The sequence below is a fragment of the Theropithecus gelada genome, unplaced genomic scaffold (genome assembly GCF_003255815.1).
Source record: "Theropithecus gelada isolate Dixy unplaced genomic scaffold, Tgel_1.0 HiC_scaffold_15989, whole genome shotgun sequence".
NCBI classification, from domain to species: domain Eukaryota; kingdom Metazoa; phylum Chordata; class Mammalia; order Primates; family Cercopithecidae; genus Theropithecus; species Theropithecus gelada.
The window spans coordinates 901,795-927,696 of NW_020257756.1; the positions used below are offsets into that span (position 1 = coordinate 901,795).

At 35.6% G+C, this 25,902-nt stretch overlaps 1 protein-coding gene across 1 annotated transcript in view; it reads left to right on the top strand.

The window, feature by feature from the left end:
- LOC112617288 (A disintegrin and metalloproteinase with thrombospondin motifs 20-like) overlaps positions 1-25,902 on the top strand; it is a 204,921-nt gene that overhangs the window by 57,179 nt on the left and 121,840 nt on the right. The window contains exons 7-9 of the mRNA XM_025374034.1: positions 1,380-1,420; positions 17,057-17,162; positions 18,951-19,094. Of these exons, the coding sequence (XP_025229819.1) occupies positions 1,380-1,420; positions 17,057-17,162; positions 18,951-19,094 (291 nt within the window). The remainder of the gene's footprint in view (positions 1-1,379; positions 1,421-17,056; positions 17,163-18,950; positions 19,095-25,902) is intronic.

The following is a 25,902-nucleotide window of genomic DNA, read 5'->3' on the forward strand; positions in this document are numbered from 1 at the left end:
AAAGAAGAACAACTTTCTTCTTTCGTTTGTCCACTTTTTGGACTCCCTTTGCTTTTAAAAATCTATTTATCTGTTCCTTGTTTTGATGCTTAATGCCTGCCTTAATTGCCAAGCTACGTTTGCTAGGGTTGTTCTCAAACCTACTTATTTGTATGAAAAACAGCTTCTGCTATTATAAAATTATTATTCATTTTGCAAGCAATACTATACATTGTTAATTCACACCTTTGTTTCAGTGACAGTGATACTACCAGAATATATAAATCCTAGGTTTGATATTTGTTTGACTAACCAAAGAAATCCTTTATTTAGGCATCAAACTCAAAGAAATCTCAGCTGTCTGGAATTCTAAAACGAAAAGCTTTAGCCTATGTAAAATAGCTAACATGTAGTTCATGTACAGTTATGTGTTGCTTAATGATGGGGACACATTCCAAGAAATGCATCATTAGGTGATTTAGTCTTTATGCAAACATAATAGAGTGTACTTATGCAAACCTAGATGGTGTAGCCTATTAGACACCTAGGCAATATGGTATAGCCTAGTGGTCCTAGGCTACAAACCTGTACAGCATGTTACTGTACTGAATACTGTAGGAACTTGTAACACAATGGTAAGCATTTGTGTATCTAAACCTATCTAAACATAGAAAAGGTACAGTGTAAATATGGTATTATGATCTTATAGGACCGATGTCATATATGCAGTCTATTGTTGACTGAAACATGTTATGCAGTGCATGACTGTAGTTTAATCTCTTTTCAAAACCAAAGCAGAATTGATTTAATTTTATACATAGTATTATATTATATATAGTCCATGGTTCTTCCTTGGACTGTAGTTAGAAGCCAAGCAAGAGAGATTGGAGATAGCAGATTAAATATGGGAGGAAGAAAGGGCTATGAGAAAGAGGTGATTAGAAAGGAGACACAAGGACTGTCAAATTGAATGGCCATGGACTAAGTAACGCAGAAGCAAAAAAAAAATTAAGCAACTTGGTAACATCTGAGAACACCATTATTTTGCATGAAAGAATGATAACTGAAGCTCATGATGACATTGAATCGTCATGAGGGTAAATTATATTACATATACTGTGTAAGTAAAAGCAGAGACATTAAAAATAGAAAGTTTTTCACTGAACTTGGTTAATGATTCAACTATTTACAACACTCACTATATAGTACGTATTGCTTATTGATGTGGACAAATGGTGTATTACTCTAGGTTTAGACTTTTTGAGAGGTTAATATGAACTAGATTTTAGAAGTTAGCTTGTGGTAGTAGTCATATCATAGTTAAAGCTTCTTTGTTTTTATTTTGGCTTGTTGTAAAAATATTTTCCAAAAATGCTTCAAAATAAATCTTTTATTTTAAGGGAAGACATTTGTTCATCTAAAGAGAAATGTAACATATTAGGTAAGTTATTTTGTCAATTAAGTTTAGCTTATGTAATTGTTTATTGAATTATTTAAAATAATGTTTAGGCTTTTTTCCATTTTCCATTTTAGTGATTTTGATTAAAATTATCTTGATAAATTACTACACTTGTCACTTATTTCATTCTGCTGCTGTAAATTTTACAAAATAATAAGAACTAACATTTATTTGCAAATTACTAAATATCAAATGCTGTGCATGAGAAATAATACATAATCACCTATATGCCAGTTTAAAGGGAAATAAAAAAATGAATAGCCATAAATTCACCATTAGATCTAAGTTAGAACTTTGCCACTAGTATTGCGTGGTCTATGCTCAGTCATTTTCCATCTCTCTGCTTTTCCCCATGAGGTAGCCAATAGCATGAATTTTGTGTTTACCAATTCCTTCTGTCTCTTGAAAAATAGTTTTATTACATACATACATGTTCCTAAACAAAAAGCATTTGCTTTTATTACATATATATGTGTTCCTAAACAAAAATTACTTTGCTTATTTTTGAATTCTGTAGTCAAAGTTCATGCATTTTCACTGTTATATAATATTTCATCTACAGTTTATATATCTATATCATATTAGTGTGTATTTGGGCTGATTCTACTTTCTTGTGTCATGAACTTCACTGGAAGAGCTAGGGTATATCCCTAGGATTAAGATGCCTGTGCCATTAAGTGAGCTAATATTCACATTTATAAGATATGACAAATTATTTTCTAAAGTGGTTATACCAATTTATACATTTATCAATAAACATTCCTTTTGATTATATCTTTATAAATACTGGGTATCTTCAGATTTCTCATCTTTTTTAGTCTAAAAGTAATATATTTTATTACCATTAGAATTTTCATTTCACTGATTGCTAATGAATTCAAGCATCTTTTCATATATTTGTATTTCTTTTTCTGTAAGGAATGAAATAAATGAAAGAAACATTGCCTATATTTGTGGTGTGGTATTTGTTGCTTTCTTAACTGCTTTTCAGGTATTCTTTATAACTTCCTGATACCAAACCCTTTTTGGTTTATACATATTACAAATACCTTTTAGCAGTTTGTTGCTTTGTTTTCATTCTTTTATGTGTGAAAATATAAAATGTAGCTGAATTTATAAACCTACTCTTTTAGCGTTAGCTTTTTTGTTTCTTCGTTAAGAAACCATTGTGTAACTCAAGGTCTAAACATACCCTGTTTTCTTGTAAATATTTCAAAATTTGTCCTTTAACATTTAAATCTCTAATCCATCGGGGTAGTTTTTTTTTGATATCGTGTTAGGTAGAGATTTAGTTTTATTCCTTTTAAAAATTCAAATAAATATCCTTTATTAAAGAAAAAAAGGAATATTGTTAATCACCAAAACTGTATGCTGTTACTTTGCATGTACAATAAGTGAAAGGTGATTGCAGTACTTGGTGTACTGGTACTTAGCTCTGAAGTTATGTATAACAAATAGGAAACACAAAGCAATACAATATAGTAATTACAATGTGGAAAAGTTGCACTAAAGAGCCAAAGGCAACAGTCAAAACAATTATTGGAGATTTCATAGTATCGCTATAAATGCTTGTTTAGTTTTTTTCTTTATACTTTTAATACATTAGAATGTTAAGTATATTTAAGTATTGTAAATTTGCAAGAGTTGGCACTTCCAATACACTATGCACATTGTTTATTTAACATAATGGTGTTAAAGCAATCCTTATAAGCCAAGCACAATGTGCTGCTATTTTGCTTCTACCTTTATAATATTGTACAAAGCTAGTAAATGGTGAATGCCAATAAAATTTTCATTTACCTGGAAATGCTACAAAACATGTCAGTCTCCTTAGCTCTAATGGGTATTATTCATGCAAAATGATGTGTAGTCTTGAAGTTTTCCTAAACTCATTATTTCACACTTGGCAAGATATGCAATACAGTGAGACATTCAACAAGGCGGTGGAAATTCTATCAAAGAAGTTCGAAGTCACTGTGTGGGTTGCATCATCTACTCCCACAGATAAAGGGAAATGCCACATGTGATTATGGAGACTTCTTAAAACCAATATGATTAGTATTTGGAAAAGCTGGAATAACTTGTTATATCCCTTGATGGTTAACCATATAACACATAGGTTAAAAAAAAGCCAAAAATTTTCCTTGTTAAACCTGAACTCTATAACCACATTCATACCTTTTGTTTTCATCTAAACATTACTTTTTAACATCTTTCCTTCCCTCTCTCAACTCCCCAAATTAAACCACTCTTAAAAATCAGTTGTACCTGATTCAAAAAACAACACAGAAACAAAAAAACCCTTCTTCTAACCCTCAAAATAAACAATTGCTTTGAAGTTCACTGTGAAATTACATTCATAATCTTTTTTTATTTGAATAACCAATTTTCCAAACTATACATTGAATAATTCCTCTCTTTTTCTGAGAATCTGCAATGTCATATATAAAATTTCAGTATGCACTTGAGTCTGCAACATCATGCCACAATGTTATGGGACCATACTTGCTATTTATCCATGCATCAGTTCCGTAATATTTTCATTTTTATAGTTCTATAATAAATATTAATCAGTGGGGTATATACCACCAGCTTATTTTCTTCAAGAATATTTTGGCTATTTTTGGACTTTTGTTCATCTATGGAAGTTTTAGAATCAACATGTTAAGTTCTCAAAACATTTATCTGTCTGTTTAAGTAAGACTTTTAAAATGTCATTCAATAATTATTTTCTGTCGATGTGTCATGTACAACTTTTGCTAGACTTTAACTTTTTAATTTGTTAATTTTTTTATTTCAATAGCTTCAGAGGTGCAAGTGGTTTTTGGTTACATGGATTAATTATATCATGGTGAAGTCTTAAGATTTTAGTGCACCCATCACTTGAGTAGTGTACATTGTACCTAATAGGCAGTTTTTCACTCAGTTTTTCACTCTTCACCCCCCTCCCACCCTTCCCTCTTCTGAGCTTCCAGTGTCCATTGTACCACTCTGTATGCCTTTACATACCCATAGCTTAGCTTCCACTTATACGTGAGAACATGCAGTATTTGGTTTTTGATTCTTGAGTAACTTCACTTAGAATAATGCCTCCAGTTCCATCCAAATTGCTACAAAAGACAATATTTCATTCTTTTTGTTTGTGTCTGAGTAGTAATCCATGGTGTACACATACCACATTTTCTTGCCCACTCATCAGTTGATGGATAATTAGGTATTTTTGCAGTCCTGAATTGTGCTGAGGTAGCATATGTGTGCAGGTGTCTTTTTGAAATAGTGACTTCTGTTCCTTTGGGTATATACCCAGTAGTGGGATTATTGGATCAAATGGTAGATCTAGTTTTAGTTCTTTGAGAAATCTCTATACTATTTTCCACAGAGGTTATACTAATTTATATTCTTATCACAGTGTACTAGCATTTCTTTTTTACCACATCTATGCCAATATCTGTTGTTGTTTGACTTTATAAATAATGGCCTTTCTGGTTGGGGTAAGATCATATCTCATTGCAGTTTTAATTTGCATTTTCCTGATGATCAGTAAAGTTGAGCATTTTTTCATATGTTTGTTGGCCAATTGTATATCTGCTTTGAGAAATATCTGCTCATGTCCTTTGCTCACTTTTTAATGGGATTATTTGTTTTCTTGCTGATTTGCTTGAGTTTCTTGTAGATTCTGGATATTAGTCCTTTGTCACATGCATTGTTTGCAAATATTTTCTCCCACTCTGCATTGTCTTTTCACTCTGATGATTATTTCTTTTGCTTTGCAGAAGCTTTTTAATTTAATCAGGTTCCACTTATTTATTTTTGTTTTTGTTGCATTTGCTTTTGGGTTCTTAGTCATAAATCTTTGCCTAGGCCAATGTCCAGAAGAGTTTTTCCTTGGTTTTCTTCTTGAATTTTTATGGGTTCAAATCTTAGATTTAAGTATTTAATCCATCTTGAGTTGATTTTTGTATAAAGTGAAAGATAAGGATCCAGTTTCATTCTTCTACATGTGGCTATCCAACTTTCCCACCATCATTTATTAAATAGGGTATTCTTTCTCCAACTTATGTTTTTGTATGCTTTGTCAAAAATCAGTTAATTGTAAGTATTTGGCTTTATTTGTGGGTTTTCTATTCTGTTCCATTGGTCTATGTGTCTGCTTTTATACCAGTACCACACCATTTTGGTTACTATACCCTTGTAGTATAGCTTGAAGTTGTGTATGTGTTGCTTCCAGGTTTATTCTTTTTGCTTAAGATTGCCTTAGCTGTTGGGCTCCTGTTTGGTTCTATATGAATTTTATAATTGTTGTTTTATAATTCTTTGAAAACTGATATTGATATTTTGATAGAAATGCATTGAATCTGTAGATTTCTTGGTAATATGGTCATTTTCAATGATACTGATTTTTCCAGTCCATGAGCATGGGATGTATCTGTTTGTTTCATTTATTATTCATCTATATTTTCTTTCAGCAGTGTTTTATAGTTCTCCTTGTTGCGATTTTCCACCTCCTTGGTTAAGTGTATTCCTAGGTATTTTATTTTATTTTTTGCAACTGTTGTAAAGGGTTTGAGTTCTTGATTTGATTCTCTGCTTGGTTGTTTTTGGTGTATAGCAGTGATACTGATTTGTATATGCTGATTTGGAAACCTAAGACTTTACTGATTTATCAGATCTAGGAGTCTTTTGAAGGAGTCTGTAAGATGGTCTAGGTATACCATCATATAATCAGTGAACAGAGATCGTTTGACTTCCTCTTTTCCAATTTGGATGCCCTTTATTTCTTTCTCTTGCCTGACTGCTCTGGCTAAGACTTCTAGTAATATGTTGAATAGAAGTGGTGAAAGTGGGCATCTTTGTCTTGTTCCACTTCTCAGGGAGATTGCTTTCAGCTTCTCCCTGTTCAATATGATTGTGGCTGTGGGTTTGTCATATATGGCTTTTATTATTTTGAGATATGTTCTTTCTATGCCTAGTTTGTTGAGAATTTTTATCATAGAGGAATGCTGGATTTTATCAAGTTCTTTTTCTGAATCTATTGATATGATCATATGGTTCTTGTTTTTAATTCTGTTTATGTGATGAATCACATTTATTGACTTGTGTATGTTGAATCATCCCTGCATTCTTAGAATTAAACCTCTTTGAACATGGTGAGTTATTTTTTCGATGCACTCTTCAGTTTGCTAGTATTTTGTTGAAGATTTTTCTACCTATATTCATCAGGGATATTGTTCAGTAGTGGTTTTGTTGTTGTTGTTGTTGTTGTTGTTTTTTGGCTATGTCCTTTCTTGACTGGTATCTGGGCAATACTGGCTTTGTAAAATAAGTTAAGGGGGATTCCCTCCTTCATCTTTTGTAGTAGTTTTAGTAGAATTGATACTAATTCTTGTTTGAATGTCTGATCGAATTCAGTAGTTAATCTCTCTGGCCTTGGGGTTCTTTCCTACATGTTGACTTTAGATAGCCTGATGATGGTAAGCCTTGGTGATATCCTTTTTGCAATGATTTTCTCAGGAGTTCTTTGAGTTTCTGAATGTCTGAATGTGTCTGAATGTCTAAATCTCTAGCAAGGCCAGGGAAGTTTTCCTCAGTTATTCCCAAAATAGATTTTACAAACTTTTTGATTTTTCTTCTCCCTTAGGAACACCTGTAATTCCTAGGTTTGGCCATTTTACATAATCTCATATTTCTTGGAGACTTTGTTCATTTATTTTCATTCTTTTTAAAAAAAATTTGTCTGATTTGGTTAATTTGAAAGTCTTGTCGTTGAGCTCTGAAATTATCCCTTCTAGTCTATTGTTAGACTCCTTCTAGTCTATTGTTAAACTTTGCACTGCATTTTCTAGTTTCCTAAATGTGCCTTTCATTTCCAGAAGTTGATTTTTTTTAATTTAAAATATCTCTTTAGAACATTTTTTATTTATATACTGAAATTTTGAAAAATCCTATGTTGTTTTTTCACCTTTCTATTGTATCTCCTTGAGTTACTTAATAATCAACCTTTTGGATTCTTTATCTGGTATTTCAAATATTTCATTTTGGCTTACACCCACTTCTGGAGAGTTAGTGTGATCTTTTGGGGATGTTATACAACCCTGTTTTGCATATTGCCAGAATTATTTTTCTGGTTCCTTCTCATTTGGGTAGACTATTTCTTCTAATTATTTTTGTATTAATTTTGATTCAACTGGGTTTTTTTTTTAGAATTTCACTTTTCCCCCATTGAGGATGTGCCCTTAATGTTCATAGTTTATTGTCACCTAGCTTTGGTTTTGGGTGCTTTCAGTGGTGGACTCAGTATGAGTTCTTCGGTTATAGAAAATCCATGCAATGGGTTTCTCAGATGTTGGTTGTCATAGTGATCTGGTGGGTCTGTGGGTTCACTGTCTTCTGTGTGGCTGGAATGGAAGAGGTCTTATGACGCTTATTTTGTTGCCCCATGGTGTGCACTGTAAAAAGTGTTTTATCCCAGTATTTTATTTACTGGATTGAATAGTTCATGCTTCAGGCCAGTAAGAGGTACCTGTGGGTAAAAACTGGCTGTGGCTAAAGCAGTTGAGTAAATGCAAGACCCCAGAGTTGGGCAGACATCTCAGCCTTGACAGAGCAGGCTGGAGAAGCTGCCCTGAGGTCTTTTCAAGGGGAAGAGAAGGAGCCACCATGACTCTCCTTCCAAGCCAGCAGGAAAGCGATCCACCACCCAGTCACATTCCCGACCCAATGTTCTGGCTATTCAGATCAGACAAACACCTCATTTCATTTTTAGGAATGCTCATATTCCATTTAGAAAGGGGTTGTGACTCTACCTCTTGTGCAAACCTGGACCTGGAGGGTGCTCCTCCCGTGGGGATGTTGTCACCCTGAAGCACTCCAGAAAGGCTGTCTACAGATGGCGAGGGGGAGAAGTCCCCTTCTCTAAGACCCTTTATGAGCCCCAGGGCTGCTTAACTCTTGGGGTTGGGCTACAGATTTTCCCCACTGAGCTCAGAACTGTACCTATGCCTCTGCTGAAACTCCCCACAGGTGGAAAATTCAGGGACTCATGGCCTCCAGTCTGGTTTCTTTTGTCCCATGGAGTGCTTCCTTAATATGGTAAACTCCCCTTCCCCCTAGAAGTAGCAGTCCCTGAGAGCCAGGCTTCTGTGAATCCTGCTGCTCCTTTGGGTGTAGCTGCCCAGTGATGCCGCCACACCCCAGGTTGGTGCTGGACAATGTCTTCAAGGGATCCAGAGATGTGGCCTGTCCTCTAGTTTTCCAGTAGCAGGTACCAGTACCAGCTCTGATGGAGGTGGGAGGAGAGTGACGTAGACTCTGAGATTTCCTTCATTCTAAGTAGCCTTAGTGTGTTGGCTTTCTGAAATGTCAGCTGTAGTAGTGATGTACTAGCTCATGGACAGACTCAAGATCTCCTGGTTAGCCAGGGTGATGCAGGCACCTTCCTGAGCCAGGAAGGAGAAAATTGCACTTATAGATGTTGTAACTGGCTGTTCAGTTGCACACCAGCTAGGAGATGGTGCTTTCAAAAGTACACCAGTTATGGTGGTAGCAGTGGAATTTGTGCTTGCCTTATGTTACTTAGGGGAGGTACTCTGATATCTCAGGCAATGGATGGAGCCATGGAACTCGCAAATGTCCTTGTCTTTTGTGTTATGCTACCAGGACAGGTGGAGGGGCAAAGCTAGATTGGGGATGGGTCAGGCAAGTCTGTGCTCTGGCTCCGCACATGTAGGCACAAGCAGCAGCCCCAGTGGGAAGCAGAGGACAGTTTCCTGGCTGCTAGAGTAATGTTCCAGGGAGGAGCACAGTTGCCTCTGATACACAAAAGAATCTACACTGGGAGGTGGCAGGAAGCCCCACTCAGCTCCCACACTCTTGCAACGCAGGTCTTAACACCCACAATGATCTGCTAACAGCAGCTAACTGGGGTTCAGGCAGCTTGTTTCAGAACTCAAAACTGCCCCAGACCCTAAGCCTTCCCTATGGAGACAGAGTGGCTTTCAGGCCACACCCTTTCCTGTCTGCCCATGAAGCAAAGGTGTCCAGCTCTTGCCCCCGTGGTGTTAACACACTTCAGGCTTGCTCCTCGGGTCTGGCCAATGAGGTTCGCTCCCACTTGAGATTATATTGCAAACCTCATTTAGGAGCTTCTCTCAACCTGTTACCACTGCCTGAATTAGCTGGCCAACTTTTGTGAGGTTCCCTGTGAGAAAGGATCAGAAATGGCTTTCTTCCATCCCTGCTGGAGACTGGGAGTACACACACTGATGCTGCTCCTTCTTGTTTATTCCCCACTGCTCTCTAAATCAGCTGCAGCACTGGGTAGGGTTAATGCCTTCCCCCCATGGCCTGGATTTCCTGGCTCCCCTGTGGGAGTGTGTCTCAGGGTGGCAGGCTCTCCCCGATTCATACTTGGGAGGCCCCATTTTCCGTCGGGTCATGATGTAGGCTGTTGCCCATTGCTTCCTTCAAAGGGTCTGTGGTTTCTTTCCATTTTTGGTTAAGTTTCTGGGTTGCTCCTTGGAAAAAAGTTCACAGTGTGAGTCCCACATACTATTGTGTCTTTCCGGGTGTGAGAGGCATGCCAAAAATACCTGCAGTTAGCCATCTTGGAGAAAAAAAAAAAAAAGACTTTTATTTTCTATTGTTAAAGTAAATGTTTTATGGTGCTGGTCCATAGAAATGCAACAGATTATTTGGCTTGTTGATTTTTAAATGCAGCCATCTGATTCATCACTTTAATTAATTCTCATATTTTCACTTGTAGATTCTTTTGGATTGTTATGTGAATAATTATGTTTGTGAATTATGGCAATATATTGCCTGTTTTTTAATCCTTATAACGCTTTTCTTGTCTTACTGCAAGATACAAACCTCTTATAGAAAGATGAAGAGACCTTTCTGGATTTTAAAAGGAATATTTTAAGGTTTCACCATTAAGAAAAATATTTGTTATAGGTTCTTAGCAGATAAATTTATTATCCTTGTTTTCTGAGTCTTTTAAACAATGATATATGTTTTATTTTCTTAAGTGTTTTTTCTGCAGATAGTGAAATGATCACATGATTATTTCATCTTAACCCATTTATGTCTAGTGTTCCATTATTGGAATGCTAATTTTGTGGAAGTTATATACATCCTACTGCTCAAGTTCATCACCAAGGTCTGATTTTTCACACAAAAAAATGTGCAACCTCCTGTATAAATGGGTTAATCTGGTGAATTCCCTAGATTTTTAAAATCAATACTATTTTTAATTGACAAATCATAGTTATATACATTTTTGGGGTAAAATGTGGTGTTTTGATATACATAGATAATGTGGAATGATTAAATCAAACTAATTAACATACCTATTATTCTTTTTTTGGTGAGACATCTGAAATGTACTTTCTTAGTTATTATAATACTTTATTATAACTATCGTCACCCTCCTGTGGCAATAGATCTCAAAAACTTATTTCTCCTGTCTAACTGTCCTCCTGTCTAACTGAAACGATGTACCTTTTGACTAAGAACTTCTCCATTCCCTACCTCCAATATCTGCCCACACTCCCTCAGCATCCAGAAACCACCATTCTTCTCTCTACTTATCAGAGTTCGACTTTTTTAGATTCCATGTAAATGAGATCATATGATATTTGTCTTTCTATGCCTGGCTTAATTCACTGAGCATAATGCCCTACAGATTCATCCATCCTGTTGCAAATGATGGAATGTTCTTTTTTAAAGGCTCAATTGTGTTCCATTATGTGTATATACCACATTTTCTTTATCTACTTATGCATTGATGTATACTTATATTGTACACTGTTGCTGGTAAATTATTACAGCCATTATGGAAAAGAGTATGAAGATTTCTCAAAAAGCTGAAAATAGAACTATCATATGATATAGCAATCCCACTCCTGGGTATATAGCGAAAGGAACTGAAATCAGTATGATGAAGAAACATTTGCATTTCCATGTTTATTGCAGCATGGATTTTTCTAATGGTAAACCAACCTTGAACAAGACTTTTCCTTCTCTATGCCCCCGACACTGCTAGGTTCCACTTGCTAATTTCATGCATACATTTTCAGGAGTGAAAATGACCTGTAATTTTCCTTTATTTTAGTGTAGTTTTCTAATTTTGATTATAAGGTTTCATTCACCTTATAAAATGAGTTAGGATGTATTACTTTTTTCCCCAAGTTTAGAAGATTTTATGTGCTATTGGAATGATACATCCTTTCAACATTTGAACAGTTGGTAGGCCCCACGTAGAAAACCATTTGCGTTTACTTGCCATCATATTTATTTGCGGAAGGTTAACCATTTATGGAGTTTCTCCAGTGGAAATCAGATTTTATTTATGTCTTCTTAAATATATTTGAAAAGTTGTTCTTTCTAGATATGTCTTTTACTAGTAACATTTATTAGCTTAAATTATTTTCATAACATTTTCTTATTGTTTTAAACTTTCTCCCTCTAGCTGTGTCTCAGTTTATTTCTGATATTGTTTGTGCCCCCTTTTTAATAGATCAATTCACTGAAATAGTATTTATTTCATTTGTCTTTTTAATGAATCAACTCTTTGCTTTTTATGTCTTATTTTTATTTCATGAATGTCTACTCTTTGTTATTTTTCTTGTAGTTTTGTTTTTCAATTTACTCTTGCTGTTCTATTTGTAAGTTGATTGCTTAACTGATTAATGTCCAGGATTTCTTCTTTTATAATTTTACTATTTAAGACCATCAACTTACTTCAGGGTATCACTTTTTTGGGTCCCATAAGTTTTTATCAGTATTTTCCATGTCATTAAAAATTCTAAATGTGTGTAAAACATATTTAAATTCAATCATGATTTATTTGCTGCTTCATGAATTATTTAAAAATGAATTTAAACATTTCTGAATGTGTGGAGACTTGTTATTTTTGTTTATTGACTTGCAATTTAATTTTATTGTAGCTGGGGAATGTGATCTATTGATATTCTTTGAAATCTTGATATTTCCTTAATGATCTATTATGTACCCAATTTAAGAAAATACTCCATGTATACTTAAAAAGAATGTATATTCTCTGAGTTCTGCATTTGTCTGTTAAATCAAATTTGCTAATTGTGTAATTCAGATCAACTGTGTATTTACTAATTACATTACTAATTGAAACATGAAGTATATCTCTATCACTTTCTTCATATAATATTACAATTAGTTACTTCATCTAGCTGAAGGCTAACTTATTAGATATATAGTTTGGTGAATAGAACCTTCTATAACTGTGTAGTGACTCTCTTTATCTCTGATAGTGCTTTCTAAAGAAAAAATAGAGTTGGTGTGTCTGAGCTGTTGTCACTCACAATAAACATATGGGTTATTTCCGCACCAACAAGCAGTTCTTCAACTCTCCAGACACTGAATACTCTACAATTCAATTCATTTCTGATATTTAATACCTTGGGTTTGTGTCAGACTCCACAGGTTTAAGCACTCAGTCCTATAAAACTATCCTTATTTCAGGCACCAGTTGCAAGTATTAGGTGCCCAGGGTACCTACACATCTGTCTGAGTTGGCTGCAACGTCGGGGGTTCTCACAACCCACTCTTTCTGATTCAATAATTTACTAAAATAACTCATAGGCTTCAGTTGTTTCCTGATTTAACAGGCAAATACTCTTATTTTTGAAATATAGTTTTCTAGTTACCAATTCTAGGTTGACAGTTATTTTCTCTCAATATTTTGAATATATGATGGTGTTGTGTCTGCCTTTTGCTATTGAGAAATCTATAGTGGGTTTAGTTGTAGATTTTTTTGGTGATCTGTCTTTTATAAGATCCTCTCTTTGTCTTGAATATAAAGCAGTTTCATTAAAACTTCATCCTAATATAGATATGTTTCTTTTTATTTATCCTGCTTGGGCTATGTTGTGAGTCCTGTATCTACTGTTTATCTTTCAGCAATTTTGGAAAATTTTCATTTTTTTCTTTTGAATTTTATCCTATTCTTTTATCTGTTTTCACCGCGGGATTCTACTCCATCTGTATTAGGTCTTCTTATTGTGTTTTCTATGCTTTCACTTCTTTTTCTCTTCCTGCCTCATTCAAGCAGCTCTAATTTCCATTTAACTAATATAAATTAGTATATTTGGCTCTCTCTTTTGCTGTGTCTAATCTGGTATTTCACCCAAACTTCACATTTTATATTTTAAAATATATATATTTTTCAATGTAAAAGATACTACTTAGTTCTTATTAAAAATCTACCTGTTCATTTTGTTTACATTTAAAAAATATTTGTTCATGTTTTTAATTGAATTTCATTTTCTTAAACATCTTATGTGGAATGATTTTTATATTATGTATCTGAAAATTCACACATCTGAAATACTTGATAGCCATACATCTTATTTCTGCTTTTACATATGTTCTCTTCTTTATTTATTTGATGGTCTTTGATTTTGAGCTTATATTTATTTAATATTAAGCCATGGGATTGAAAAATTGCTAGCTCAAAAAGTGTGTGCTTTCTTCCAGAGATTTTTATTTCTTGTTGAAATCCAAAGGGTGTTCATAACTGGAGTCCCTGGCTTAATGAAGAAAACTCAACATCCACATCCACCTTGAAGCTTCCTCTAGCAAGCTCTAACTCTTTGGATAATATTACTTTTATCAGTATTTGCCCTCAGAATAGCATCTATCCTTATTATTCATTGCTTACCACTTAGAATTTGAAAAGTATTAATGTGTGTGTATGTGTGTACATATGCCTGCATGCTTGCATATTGAGAGAGAGAGAGAGAGAGAGACAGACATATGAGTGCTAAATCACTGAGGTTTGGACTTGATAGTCCTCACTAGTCATGTAAGCTAGGCATAAATCGAAACTTAGTTTTTATTAAATATCTAGTTTATGTTAAGGGATTCTTTAGAAATGCCAGTCTTCCACACTTGTAGAAATAGACACTTGTTGCTCTAATTTTTACAACAGACTGAATTTCTTCCTCCCTACAAACTATTCTCTGACTTTGTTAAGTGTATTTTATGAGATCACTTAACAAGAATCTATTGAATATATTTCTTGCATTATCTATATCCTGTTGTCCCATCTTTATACTTAAGTAGTACAAACTTTTACTGAGTATCTGTCATTTCTTACCTTTTTTTAGTGATTGAATGCTAGACATTCTGAACTGTTCCTATAGAAATGGTTGGTCTTCTAGTCCCCAGTTATGGTTTTATAGCTTTCTGCCACTCCTATGTACATCAATTATAATGACATTCAGAAACATATAATATGATGATGAAAGCATTATTATCCCTTAAGTCAAGAGTAATGATGATAATGATAGTTAAGGTATTTGAATGCTTCCTATTAGATACTATATTAGAACAACTGTTATTATAATTTTATAGATGAGGATGAATAATTTGCACAAGACCACACAGCTTATATTAATGCAAGTATTAGTATTTTATTTTCTCATCTGAAATATGTAAAAATAACAAACTAAGGAGAGTTCTTAATGATAAACACAAAATGTTGGTAGTAATTACTAGATTTCCCATCATATCTCCATTTACATTTATTGTTGCCTCAGTTCCTGACCATGTTTTGCAAAACATGTTGCAGAATGATTCTTATTCTTCAGGATGGCTAGATTGGGTGACTGTATGCAGCTTCTTTTATTTCCAAACACAGGGAACCTGTATCAAGCTTGGGCCCATGCTGCTTTATTCTATCTTTAGACTTTTAGAGAATCCAGAATTAGCTTGAATGAGTCTAGACACAAACCATCAACCAGCGGCATGTTTCCATAATATTAACCACTTACTTTGAGTTTTGTTGGTGTTGCCTGCTTACGGGAATATTTGAGCTTGGTCTCTAATCACATTTGATGCATATTTTTACAAATCTCTTATTTGACTAACATGTTCAGTTTAAAATGTATATACCTTTAAGCATGAAACATTAAGTTTGGTTGGTAATGGACTCATTACTGTGTTCCAAATATCTGCACAGCGCTAAAAATGAAAATATTGGAACTGTACAATTTGGCAAATTGAAAATACTAACAAATCCTACTGTAGAATGTCCATGAAAGAAATGTGTTTCCCTTAAACTTATCCTGACAAAAGAGAAACATATAAAAAGATGATGATTCACTAAAAAACTGAACATGCAAGCATCAATTGTAGAATCTTAAGGAAGCCGGTAATTCCCTCACACTCTACAGAGGAAATAATTTCTCTACAGAGAAATAACTTTTTTGTTCTTTTAAATTTTTTTCCTTGCTTAATTTTAGTCTTCGTTGTAAGGAGAAAGCTCGTTTTCTAGAGGGACCTGGCCGAAGCAATACCTTTTGACAGTGTGGTCAGAAAGAGAGCAAATCTTTCCTTTTTGTTAAAAACTATTGGCTAATGAACTTCATCTTTTGACTTCTCCCCAGCTTATTTGGATTCCTCAGTTTAACTTCCATTTCTCTTAAAGCACAACGAAAACGTTCTAGTTGTTAGGACATCTACCTTAAATGCTAAGAAGATGTTCAAGTTTTTAACTCCTAAGAATAAAAAACGAAATAGCAGGGAAGAGCTAAACTAGGAGCTAATGGAAGTCGGTTTATTCTATATTAAGAAATTTCTAAATGCAAAAGCTTTATAGCAAGAAACTGATGATCTTATATATGAAAAAATCTTTTTTTTTTTTTTGGTGAAAGGAAGAGTTCTACGAAAGCAGGTAAATTTACAACCAAATTGTAGGGTAGTAATAGCAAAATCATGGGATTATGTTAATCTAAAAAATAAGTAAATGAAAAACTAACATGATTGGTGATGAAATATGGATTGTTTTAATAAATATTTATTTTGAGTGTCTTATTCTATGTTATTTTTAGAGGACTGCATAAACTATAATTATTGCTGTCTTTGGTGTCCAGCCAGTTCATACCTTCATCTTTCAACAGCACATTTGAGTTGCATGTTATTCTTTATACAGGACTAAACAGATCCTGATTTGCAATACATTTCCTATTGCGGAAATGTTACAAAATTATTCAGTGACTGCAGTAATGCTTATATTATAAATTCATTTTATTGTATTTAACATATACTAAATGCCAGACACTATTCTGACCACTTAACATATTTTTCATTTATGTCATATGATAATTGAATATTTGTATACTGCTTTAAACCTTAAAAAATTAAAGAAACTCCATTGATTTGTAGAGTTCCGTGCCGTTTTCTTCTCTTGTTAGCTTTTCTATTACCAATCAACACATTTAATCTCTTTCCTGCTACCCACACTAATGTGTTAAAACACTTCGTACTTCCTGCAAATATTCTTTTCTTTTTAAAAAATTTTAAAAAAAAATTTCAAAAAGTTGTTTGCTCACTCTACATTTTTGGATTATTTACTTCAGTAAAAGATTCCAAAAATTTGCAAAGACGATTTCAACTGCAGATAAATCATTCCATTCTCTTTTTTCCACTTTCGAAAACATTCATTCAATATTAACAGCCAATTCTGCATTCTTTTCTAAGTAATAACGTCAATGGTTAAATGCTTCAAAATTAAGTTCTTACTTTATGATTTTGGTAGTGTTTTCCATTTTGATGAAATACAAATGTGAAATTTTTCAGGTTTATCATACTTAGGTACCATATGTGATCCTTTACAAAGCTGCTTTATTAATGAAGAAAAAGGACTCATTTCTGCTTTTACTATAGCCCATGAACTTGGGCACACGTAAGTACCTTCTGTCACCTCCTTAATGTGCATTCTATTTATCTTTGCACAGAATGTCTGAAATTCCATCTTCAGTTGAGTAATTAGCACCTTTTTTTCTTCATAAAATGTTATTAGTGTAATTTTCTTCCCTGAAATGCTAACTCTGGCTCTTTTGTGATCTATGTTAGGTCAGACAGGCTGCACAGATCAACAGACTAAGCAAAGAACTAGAACTTGGGAATTCTTTTATTTCCTTTACTGTATTGGATACATGACAAGCACTTCTGGCCTCTGTCTCTTGTTATCCTATATATGACCAGGTACTGTCCTCTACCATTTTATGGGAGGGCCTGCATGGGCTCCTGGTTCTGGGGGACTCCCCCAAATATTTGTAATACCAACTCATTTCTTGCTCTCAGTAATGTACCCCAACAGAGGATATTGCCCATGGGAATTTCTTAGTTACTAAAAGATTTTTTTTTAAGTTTTCACTTTTTCCATAGTTGCTCATAAAAATTTGGGATTCTCTTACCTTTTCCTGCATTACTGAAAAATATGCTGGGGTTCTATGTTATAAGAATAGAGGCCGTGATTTCTCATGATACCCTTGGAGCTCCCATGGAAAATCAGAAACCCCTACAAATGTATCCTCTGAAAAAAGATTCTAAATATACCCCTCAGAACTCCTGGTGTTTCTTTGTTATCTGCTAATAAGGACCTGAGTCTAGAGTTGCCTGTGTTAGTTTGACCACATTTAATTTCCTATTCATGCCTTGAGATACCATTAGAACATTAAAGGGGAATAATAATTTCAAATGGAGATAATATTTAGTAAACAATCATCTCTTCAGTTCCTTTTTTGCATGGTTATATCTCATAATCATCAACAAGCTACACACTTTATTTTGTAAGTTGTTTATGAAGTGGGGGGATAGGATGAGCAGAATATCTGAGGAGAGTAGAAGTAGTGCAGCAACATCTGGGTAGCACTGTGTGCTGGTTTTCAAGGCTGCTGACCAGTAGAAGACTATTTTTGCAGAGTACCATCTTAGATATTTGTTTTCTTCCTGTGAAACTCTTTAGGTGTCTCTAGTATATGGGTAAGTTGTTTAATTTAAAAAATGGTTTAAATACAAATTTTAGCAGGCAAGGATCTGAATTAAGTGGTTTCAGTGTTCCTTTTAAACTTGAGCTTATACTTGAGATCCCCCCCAGATTGTATAGGATCTGCTGCCGACGTGCTAATTACTTAATAATTAAGTCATGAAGATTTGACTGCTCTTTAGGAATGTTTTTATTATTGTAGTTCTGTTAAGCATCACTTAGGAAGTATGGACCTGAAATAGTATTTAGGGTCTTTCAGATAAAATAGATGGATACTGTAGAATGATGAGAATTGGGGATTCACGAAGTTCTTGTGATATTGTAGCCATAGTCAATGGTCTAGAATTTAGTGTGGTATTAGCTTTACCTAATCTCTATCCACACACATCTCTATCCACAACATGGGATATCCATGTCGAACCTGCAGGAACTTTTTTTTAATCAATGCTGTGGTCCATATTGTGATGAGGTGCAACAGAGTCCAAGTATTTTGATTGTGTAGATTCAGATGCCAGATCACCAGCCTATAATATTTCTCAGCCATCAGGTACTTCTAAACATGAACATTGTAAGGCCTTATGGATAGATGGAGTTCAAATTATGATATAAGCGTATTTATCTATATTTTATATTGTATTATAATGTTACTAATATTGTATGCATCTTTTGATATTCCTTTTAAGTGTTTATTTTTATTTTTAGACTTGGTGTTCAACATGATGATAGTCCTAGATGTAGAGAAATGAATGTTATGCAATATCATGTAATGGCCCCTGTTTTAAGTTTTCACATGAGTCCTTGGAGCTGGTCAAACTGTAGTCGGAAATACATTACTGAATTCCTAGAGTAAGTAAATTTATGTTACATAATTGAACATGTATTCGATTATAAGATTTGAAATCGATATTTTTAAAAGTAGTTCAATTTCTGTTTAACTTTTTCTTGTTTAAATTTATGTTTACTTTCACTGTACAAATGGATGTTTAAGAACAAGAAGAGTTGTGTGTGTGTGTGTATACATATATATATATAATTTCACTCTTTAAAATTAATATTTTTATTGTAGTTCAGACCTAGCTATTATTTTTTTATCCTGGATTATTTCTTGTGATGAAAACTATGTTTGATGGGAGACTTATGGGAATTCCAGTTTCCTTATGTGTTTTTGAGTTTTTTCGAAGTGACTAGGTAATATTTTGAGAGAAATTTTTGTGGCTGAAGTTTGAGGTGCCCCTGAAGGACAGAGAATAGCTAAAGTCAAACTATGAATTATTCTGATAGTTCTCTAAAGTCACAGAGATGTCGAGTCTCTAACTTTACATAGTCTTTCAGGAGCTCTTTGTAGCTCTGAAGAGAGGTAGTAGATCCAGGTTTTTCTTGCTTTCTCCACCTTCCTTCAGGTTTCTCTGCTTCCCAATTTCTTTTATCCAAATGGTGTTTATTACTCAGTCACTGAAACTTTTCCAAAAGGCAAGCCTGAGCTCCTTCCCAATAATCTTTTTGTATAAATATAACACTACTTCACTTCTTCTACTGATATATTCTAACCATCAATTTAACAGTGTTAGTATTTTCTAATTCCTTCTCTCTGTATGAAACCTAAGGGAACAAATAAAATCATGCTTTGGAATATATATTTATAAATATATCCTCGAATTATAACTAACAGTGATAATACATACTTCTATGGGAGCTTGACTTAAAAGCACAACTTATATTTGCTGATCTGTACAGAATTGTATGTAGCTTTGTTCAATGGTTAAAAATACTGACGTGACATGTAAAAATACCAATGGTGTGCTTTTCTCTTTAGAAGACAGTAGTATTTTGATTTTCTTCAAAGAAAATTTTTTTTTTTTAATTATACTTTAAGTTCTAGGGTACATGAGCATAACGTGCAGGTTTGTTACATATGTATACTTGTGCCATGTTGGTGTGCTGCACCCATCAACTCGTCAGCACCCATCAACTCGTCATTTACATCAGGTATAACTCCCAGTGCAATCCCTCCCCCCTCCCCACTCCCTGTGATAGGCCCCGGTGTGTGATGTTCCCCTTCCCAAGTCCAAGTGATCTCATTGTTCAGTTCCCACCTATAAGTGAGAACATGCGGTGTTTGGTTTTCTGTTCTTGTGATAGTTTGCTAAGAATGATGGATTCCAGCTGCATCCATGTCCCTACAAAGGACACAAACTCATCCTTTTTATGGCTGCATAGTATTCCATGGTGTATATGTGCACATTTTCTTAATCCATTCTGCCACTGATGGACATTTGGGTTGATTCCAAGTCTTTGCTATTGTGAATAGTGCTGCAATAAACATACGTGTGCATGTGTCTTTATAGCAGCATGATTTATAATCCTTTGGGTATATACCCAGTAATGGGATGGCTGGGTCATATGGTACATCTAGTTCTAGATCCTTGAGAAATCGCCATACTGTTTTCCATAATGGTTGAACTAGTTTACAATCCCACCAACAGTGTAAAAGTGTTCCTATTTCTCCACATCCTCTCCAGCACCTGTTGTTTCCTGACTTTTTAATGATTGCCATTCTAACTGGTGTGAGATGGTATCTCACTGTGGTTTTGATTTGCATTTCTCTGATGGCCAGCGATGATGAGCATTTTCTCATGTGTCTGTTGGCTGTATGAATGTCTTCTTTTGAGAAATGTCTGTTCATATTCTTTGCCCACTTTTTGATGGGGTTGTTTGGTTTTTTCTTGTAAATTTGTTTGAGTTCTTTGTATGTTCTGGGTATTAGCCCTTTGTCAGATGAGTAGATTGCAAAAACTTTCTCCCATTCTGTAGGTTGCCTGTTCACTCTGATGGTAGTTTCTTTGGCTGTGCAGAAGCTCTTTAGTTTAATTAGATCCTATTTGTCAATTTTGGCTTTTGCTGCCGTTGCTTTTGGTGTTTTAGACATGAAGTCCTTGCCCATGCCTATGTCCTGAATGGTACTACCTAGGTTTTCTTCTAGGGTTTTTATGGTATTAGGTGTAACATTTAAGTCTCTAATCCATCTTGAATTAATTTTCGTATAAGGAGTAAGGAAAGGATCCAGTTTCAGCTTTCCACTTATGGCTAGCCAATTTTCCCAGCACCATTTATTAAATAGGGAATCCTTTCCCCATTTCTTGTTTCTCTCAGGTTTGTCAAAGATCAGATGGCTGTAGATGTGTGGTATTATTTCTGAGGACTCTGTTCTGTTCCATTGGTCTATATCTCTGTTTTGGTACCAGTACCATGCTGTTTTGGTTACTGTAGCCTTGTAGTATAGTTTGAAGTCAGGTAGCGTGATGCCTCCAGCTTTGTTCTTTTGACTTAGGATTGTCTTGGAGATGCGGGCTCTTTTTTGGTTCCATATGAACTTTAAAGCAGTTTTTTCCAATTCTGTGATGAAACTCATTGGTAGCTTGATGGGGATGGCATTGAATCTATAAATAACCTTGGGCAGTATGGCCATTTTCACGATATTGATTCTTTCTATCCATGAGCATGGTATGTTCTTTCCTCTTTTATTTCACTGAGCAGTGGTTTGTAGTTCTCTTTGAAGAGGTCCTTTACATCCCTTGTAAGTTGGATTCCTAGGTATTTTATTCTCTTTGAAGCAATTGTGAATAGAAGTTCATTTATGATTTGGCTCTCTGTTTGTCTGTTACTGGTGTATAAGAATGCTTATGATTTTTGCACATTAATTTTGTATCCTGAGACTTTGCTGAAGTTGCTTATCAGCTTAAGGAGATTTTGGGCTGAGACAATGGGGTTTTCTAAATATACAATCATGTCATCTGCAAAGAGGGACAATTTGACTTCTTCTTTTCCTAACTGAATACCCTTGATTTCTTTCTCTTGCCTGATTGACCTAGCCAGAACTTCCAACACTATGTTGAATAGGAGTGGTGAGAGGGGGCATCCCTGTCTTCTGCCAGTTTTCAAAGGGAATGTTTCCAGTTTTTGCCCATTCAGTATGATATTGGCTGTGGGTTTGTCATAAATTGCTCTTATTATTTTGAGGTACGTTCCATCATTACCGAATTTATTGAGAGTTTTTAGCATGAAGGGCTGTTGAATTTTGTCAAAAGCCTTTTCTGCATCTATTGAGATAATCATGTGGTTCTTGTCTTTGGTTCTGTTTATATGCTGGATTACGTTTATTGATTTGCGAATGTTGAACCAGCCTTGCATCCCAGGGATGAAGCCCACTTGATCATGGTGGATAAGCTTTTTGATGTGCTGCTGAATCCGGTTTGCCAGTATTTTATTGAGGATTTTTGCATCGATGTTCATGAGGGATATTGGTCTAAAATTCTCTTTTTTTGTTGCGTCTCTGCCAGGCTTTGGTATCAGGATGATGTTGGCCTCCTAAAATGAGTTAGGGAGGATTCCCTCTTTTTCTATTGATTGGAATAGTTTCAGAAGGAATGGTACCAGCTCCTCCTTGTACCTCTGGTAGAATTCAGCTGTGAATCCATCTGGTCCTGGACTTTTTTTGGTTGGTAGGCTCTTAATTATTTCCTCAATTTCAGAGCCTGCTATTGGTCTATTCAGGGATTCAACTTCTTCCTGGTTTAGTCTTGGAAGAGTGTAAGTGTCCAGGAAATTATCCATTTCTTCTAGATTTTCTAGTTTATTTGCGTAGAAGTGTTTATAGTATTCTCTGATGGTAGTTTGTATTTCTGTGGGGTCGGTGGTGATATCCCCTTTATCATTTTTTATTGCGTCTATTTGATTCTTCTCTCTTTTCTTCTTTATTTGTCTTGCTAGCGGTCTGTCAATTTTGTTGATCTTTTCAAAAAACCAACTCCTGGATTCATTGATTTTTTGGAGGGTTTTTTGTGTCTCTATCTCCTTCAGTTCTGCTCTGATCTTAGTTATTTCTTGCCTTCTGCTAGCTTTGGAATGTGTTTGCTCTTGCTTCTCTAGTTCTTTTAATTGTGATGTTAGAGTGTCAATTTTAGATCTTTCCTGCTTTCTCTTGTGGGCATTTAGTGCTATAAATTTCCCTCCACACACTGCTTTAAATGTGTCCCAGAGATTCTGGTATGTTGTATCTTTGTTCTCATTGGTTTCAAAAAACATCTTTATTTCTGCCTTCATTTCATTATGTACCCAGTAGTCATTCAGGAGTAGGTTGTTCATGTAGTTGAGCGGTTTTGAGTGAGTTTCTTAGTCCTGAGTTCTAGTTTGATTGCACTGTGGTCTGAGAGACAGTTTGTTATAATTTTTGTTCTTTTCTATTTGGTGAGGGGTGCTTTACTTCCAACTATGTGGTCAATTTTGGAATAAGTGTGATGTGGTGCTGAGAAGAATGTATATTCTGTTGATTTGGGGTGGAGAGTTCTATAGATGTCTATTAGGTCTGCTTGCTGCAGAGATGAGTTCAATTCCTGGATATCCTTGTTAACTTTCTGTCTCGTTGATCTGTCTAATGTTGACAGTGGAGTGTTGAAGTCTCCCATTATTATTGTATGGGAGTCTAAGTCTCTTTGTAAGTCTCTAAGGACTTGCTTTATGAATCTGGGTGCTCCTGTATTGGGTGCATATATATTTAGGATAGTTAGCTCTTCCTGTTGAATTGATCCCTTTACCATTATGTAATGGCCTTCATTGTCTCTTTTGATCTTTGATGGTTTAAAGTCTGTTTTATCAGAGACTAGTATTGCAACCCCTGCTTTTTTTTGTTCTCCATTTGCTTGGTAGATCTTCCTCCATCCCTTTATTTTGAGCCTACGCGTGTGTCTGCATGTGAGATGGGTCTCCTGAATACAGCAGACTGATGGGTCTTGACTCTTTATCCAGTTTGCCAGTCTGTGTCTTTTAATTGGAGCATTTAGTCCATTTACATTTAAGGTTAATATTGTTATGTGTGAATTTGATCCTGCCATTATGATATTAGCTGGTTATTTTGCTCGTTAGTTGATGCAGTTTCTTCCTAGCCTCGATGGTCTTTACATTTTGGCATGTTTTTGCAATGGCTGGTACCGGTTGTTCCTTTCCATGTTTAGTGCTTCCTTCAGGGTCTCTTGTAAGGCAGGCCTGGTGGTGACAAAATCGCTAAGCTTTTGCTTATCTGTAAAGGATTTTATTTCTCCTTCACTTATGAAACTTAGTTTGGCTGGATATGAAATTCTGTGTTGAAAATTCTTTTCTTTAAGAATGTGAATATTGCCCCCCACTCTCTTCTGGCTGTAGAGTTTCTGCCGAGAGATCTGCTGTTAGTCTGATGGGCTTCCCTTTGTGTGTAACCCGACCTTTCTCTCTGGCTGCCCTTAAGATTTTTTCCTTCATTTCAACTTTGGTGAATCTGGCAATTATGTGTCTTGGAGTTGCTCTTCTTGAGGAGTATCTTTGTGGCGTTCTCTGTATTTCCTGAATTTGAATGTTGGCCTGCCCTACTAGGTTGGGGAAGTTCTCCTGGATGATATCCTGAAGAGTGTTTTCCAACTTGGTTCCATTTTCCCCCTCACTTTCAGGCACCCCAATCAGACATAGATTTGGTCTTTTTACATAATCCCATACTTCTTGCAGGCTTTGTTCATTTCTTTTTCCTCTTTTTTCTTTTGGTTTCTCTTCTCGCTTCATTTCATTCATTTGATCCTCAATCGCTGATACTCTTTCTTCCAGTTGATCGAGTCGGTTACTGAAGCTTGTGCATTTGTCACGTATTTCTCGTGTCATGGTTTTCATCTCTTTCATTTTGTTTATGACCTTCTCTGCATTAATTACTCTAGCTATCAATTCTTCCACTTTTTTTTCAAGATTTTTAGTTTCTTTGCGCTGGGTACGTAATTCCTCCTTTAGCTCTGAGAAGTTTGATGGACTGAAGCCTTCTTCTCTCATCTCGCCAAAGTCATTCTCCGTCCAGCTTTGATCCGTTGCTGGCGATGAGCTGCGCTCCTTTGCAGGGGGAGATGCGCTCTTATTTTTTGAATTTCCAGCTTTTCTGCCCTCCTTTTCTCCATCTTTGTGGTTTTTTCTGCCTCTGGTCTTTGATGATGGTGATGTACTGATGGGGTTTTGGTGTAGGTGTCCTTCCTGTTTGATAGTTTTCCTTCTAACAGTCAGGACCCCCAGCTGTAGGTCTGTTGGAGATTGCTTGAGGTCCACTCCAGACCCTGTTTGCCTGGGTATCAGCAGCAGAGGCTGCAGAAGATAGAATATTGCTGAACAGCGAGTGTACCTGTCTGATTCTGGCTTTGGAAGCTTCCTCTCATGGGTGTACTCCACCCTGTTAGGTGTGGGGTGTCAGACTGCCCCTAGTGGTGGATGTCTCCCAGTTAGGCTACTCAGGGGTCAGGGACCCACTTGAGCAGGCAGTCTGTCCCTTCTCAGATCTCAACCTCCGTTTTGGGAGATCCACTGCTCTCTTCAAAGCTGTCAGACAGAGTCGTTTGCGTCTGCAGAGGTTTCTGCTGCTTTGTTGTTGTTGTTGTTGTTGTTGTTGTTGTTTAGCTGTGCCCTGTCCCCAGAGGTGGAGTCTACAGAGACAGGCAGGTTTCCTTGAGCTGCTGTGAGCTCCACCCAGTTGGAGCTTCCCAGAGGCTTTGTTTACCTACTTAAGCCTCAGCAATGGTGGGCGCCCCTCCCCCAGCCTCCATGCTGCCTTGTGGTTAGATCGCAGACTGCTGTGCTAGCAATGAGGGAGGCTCCG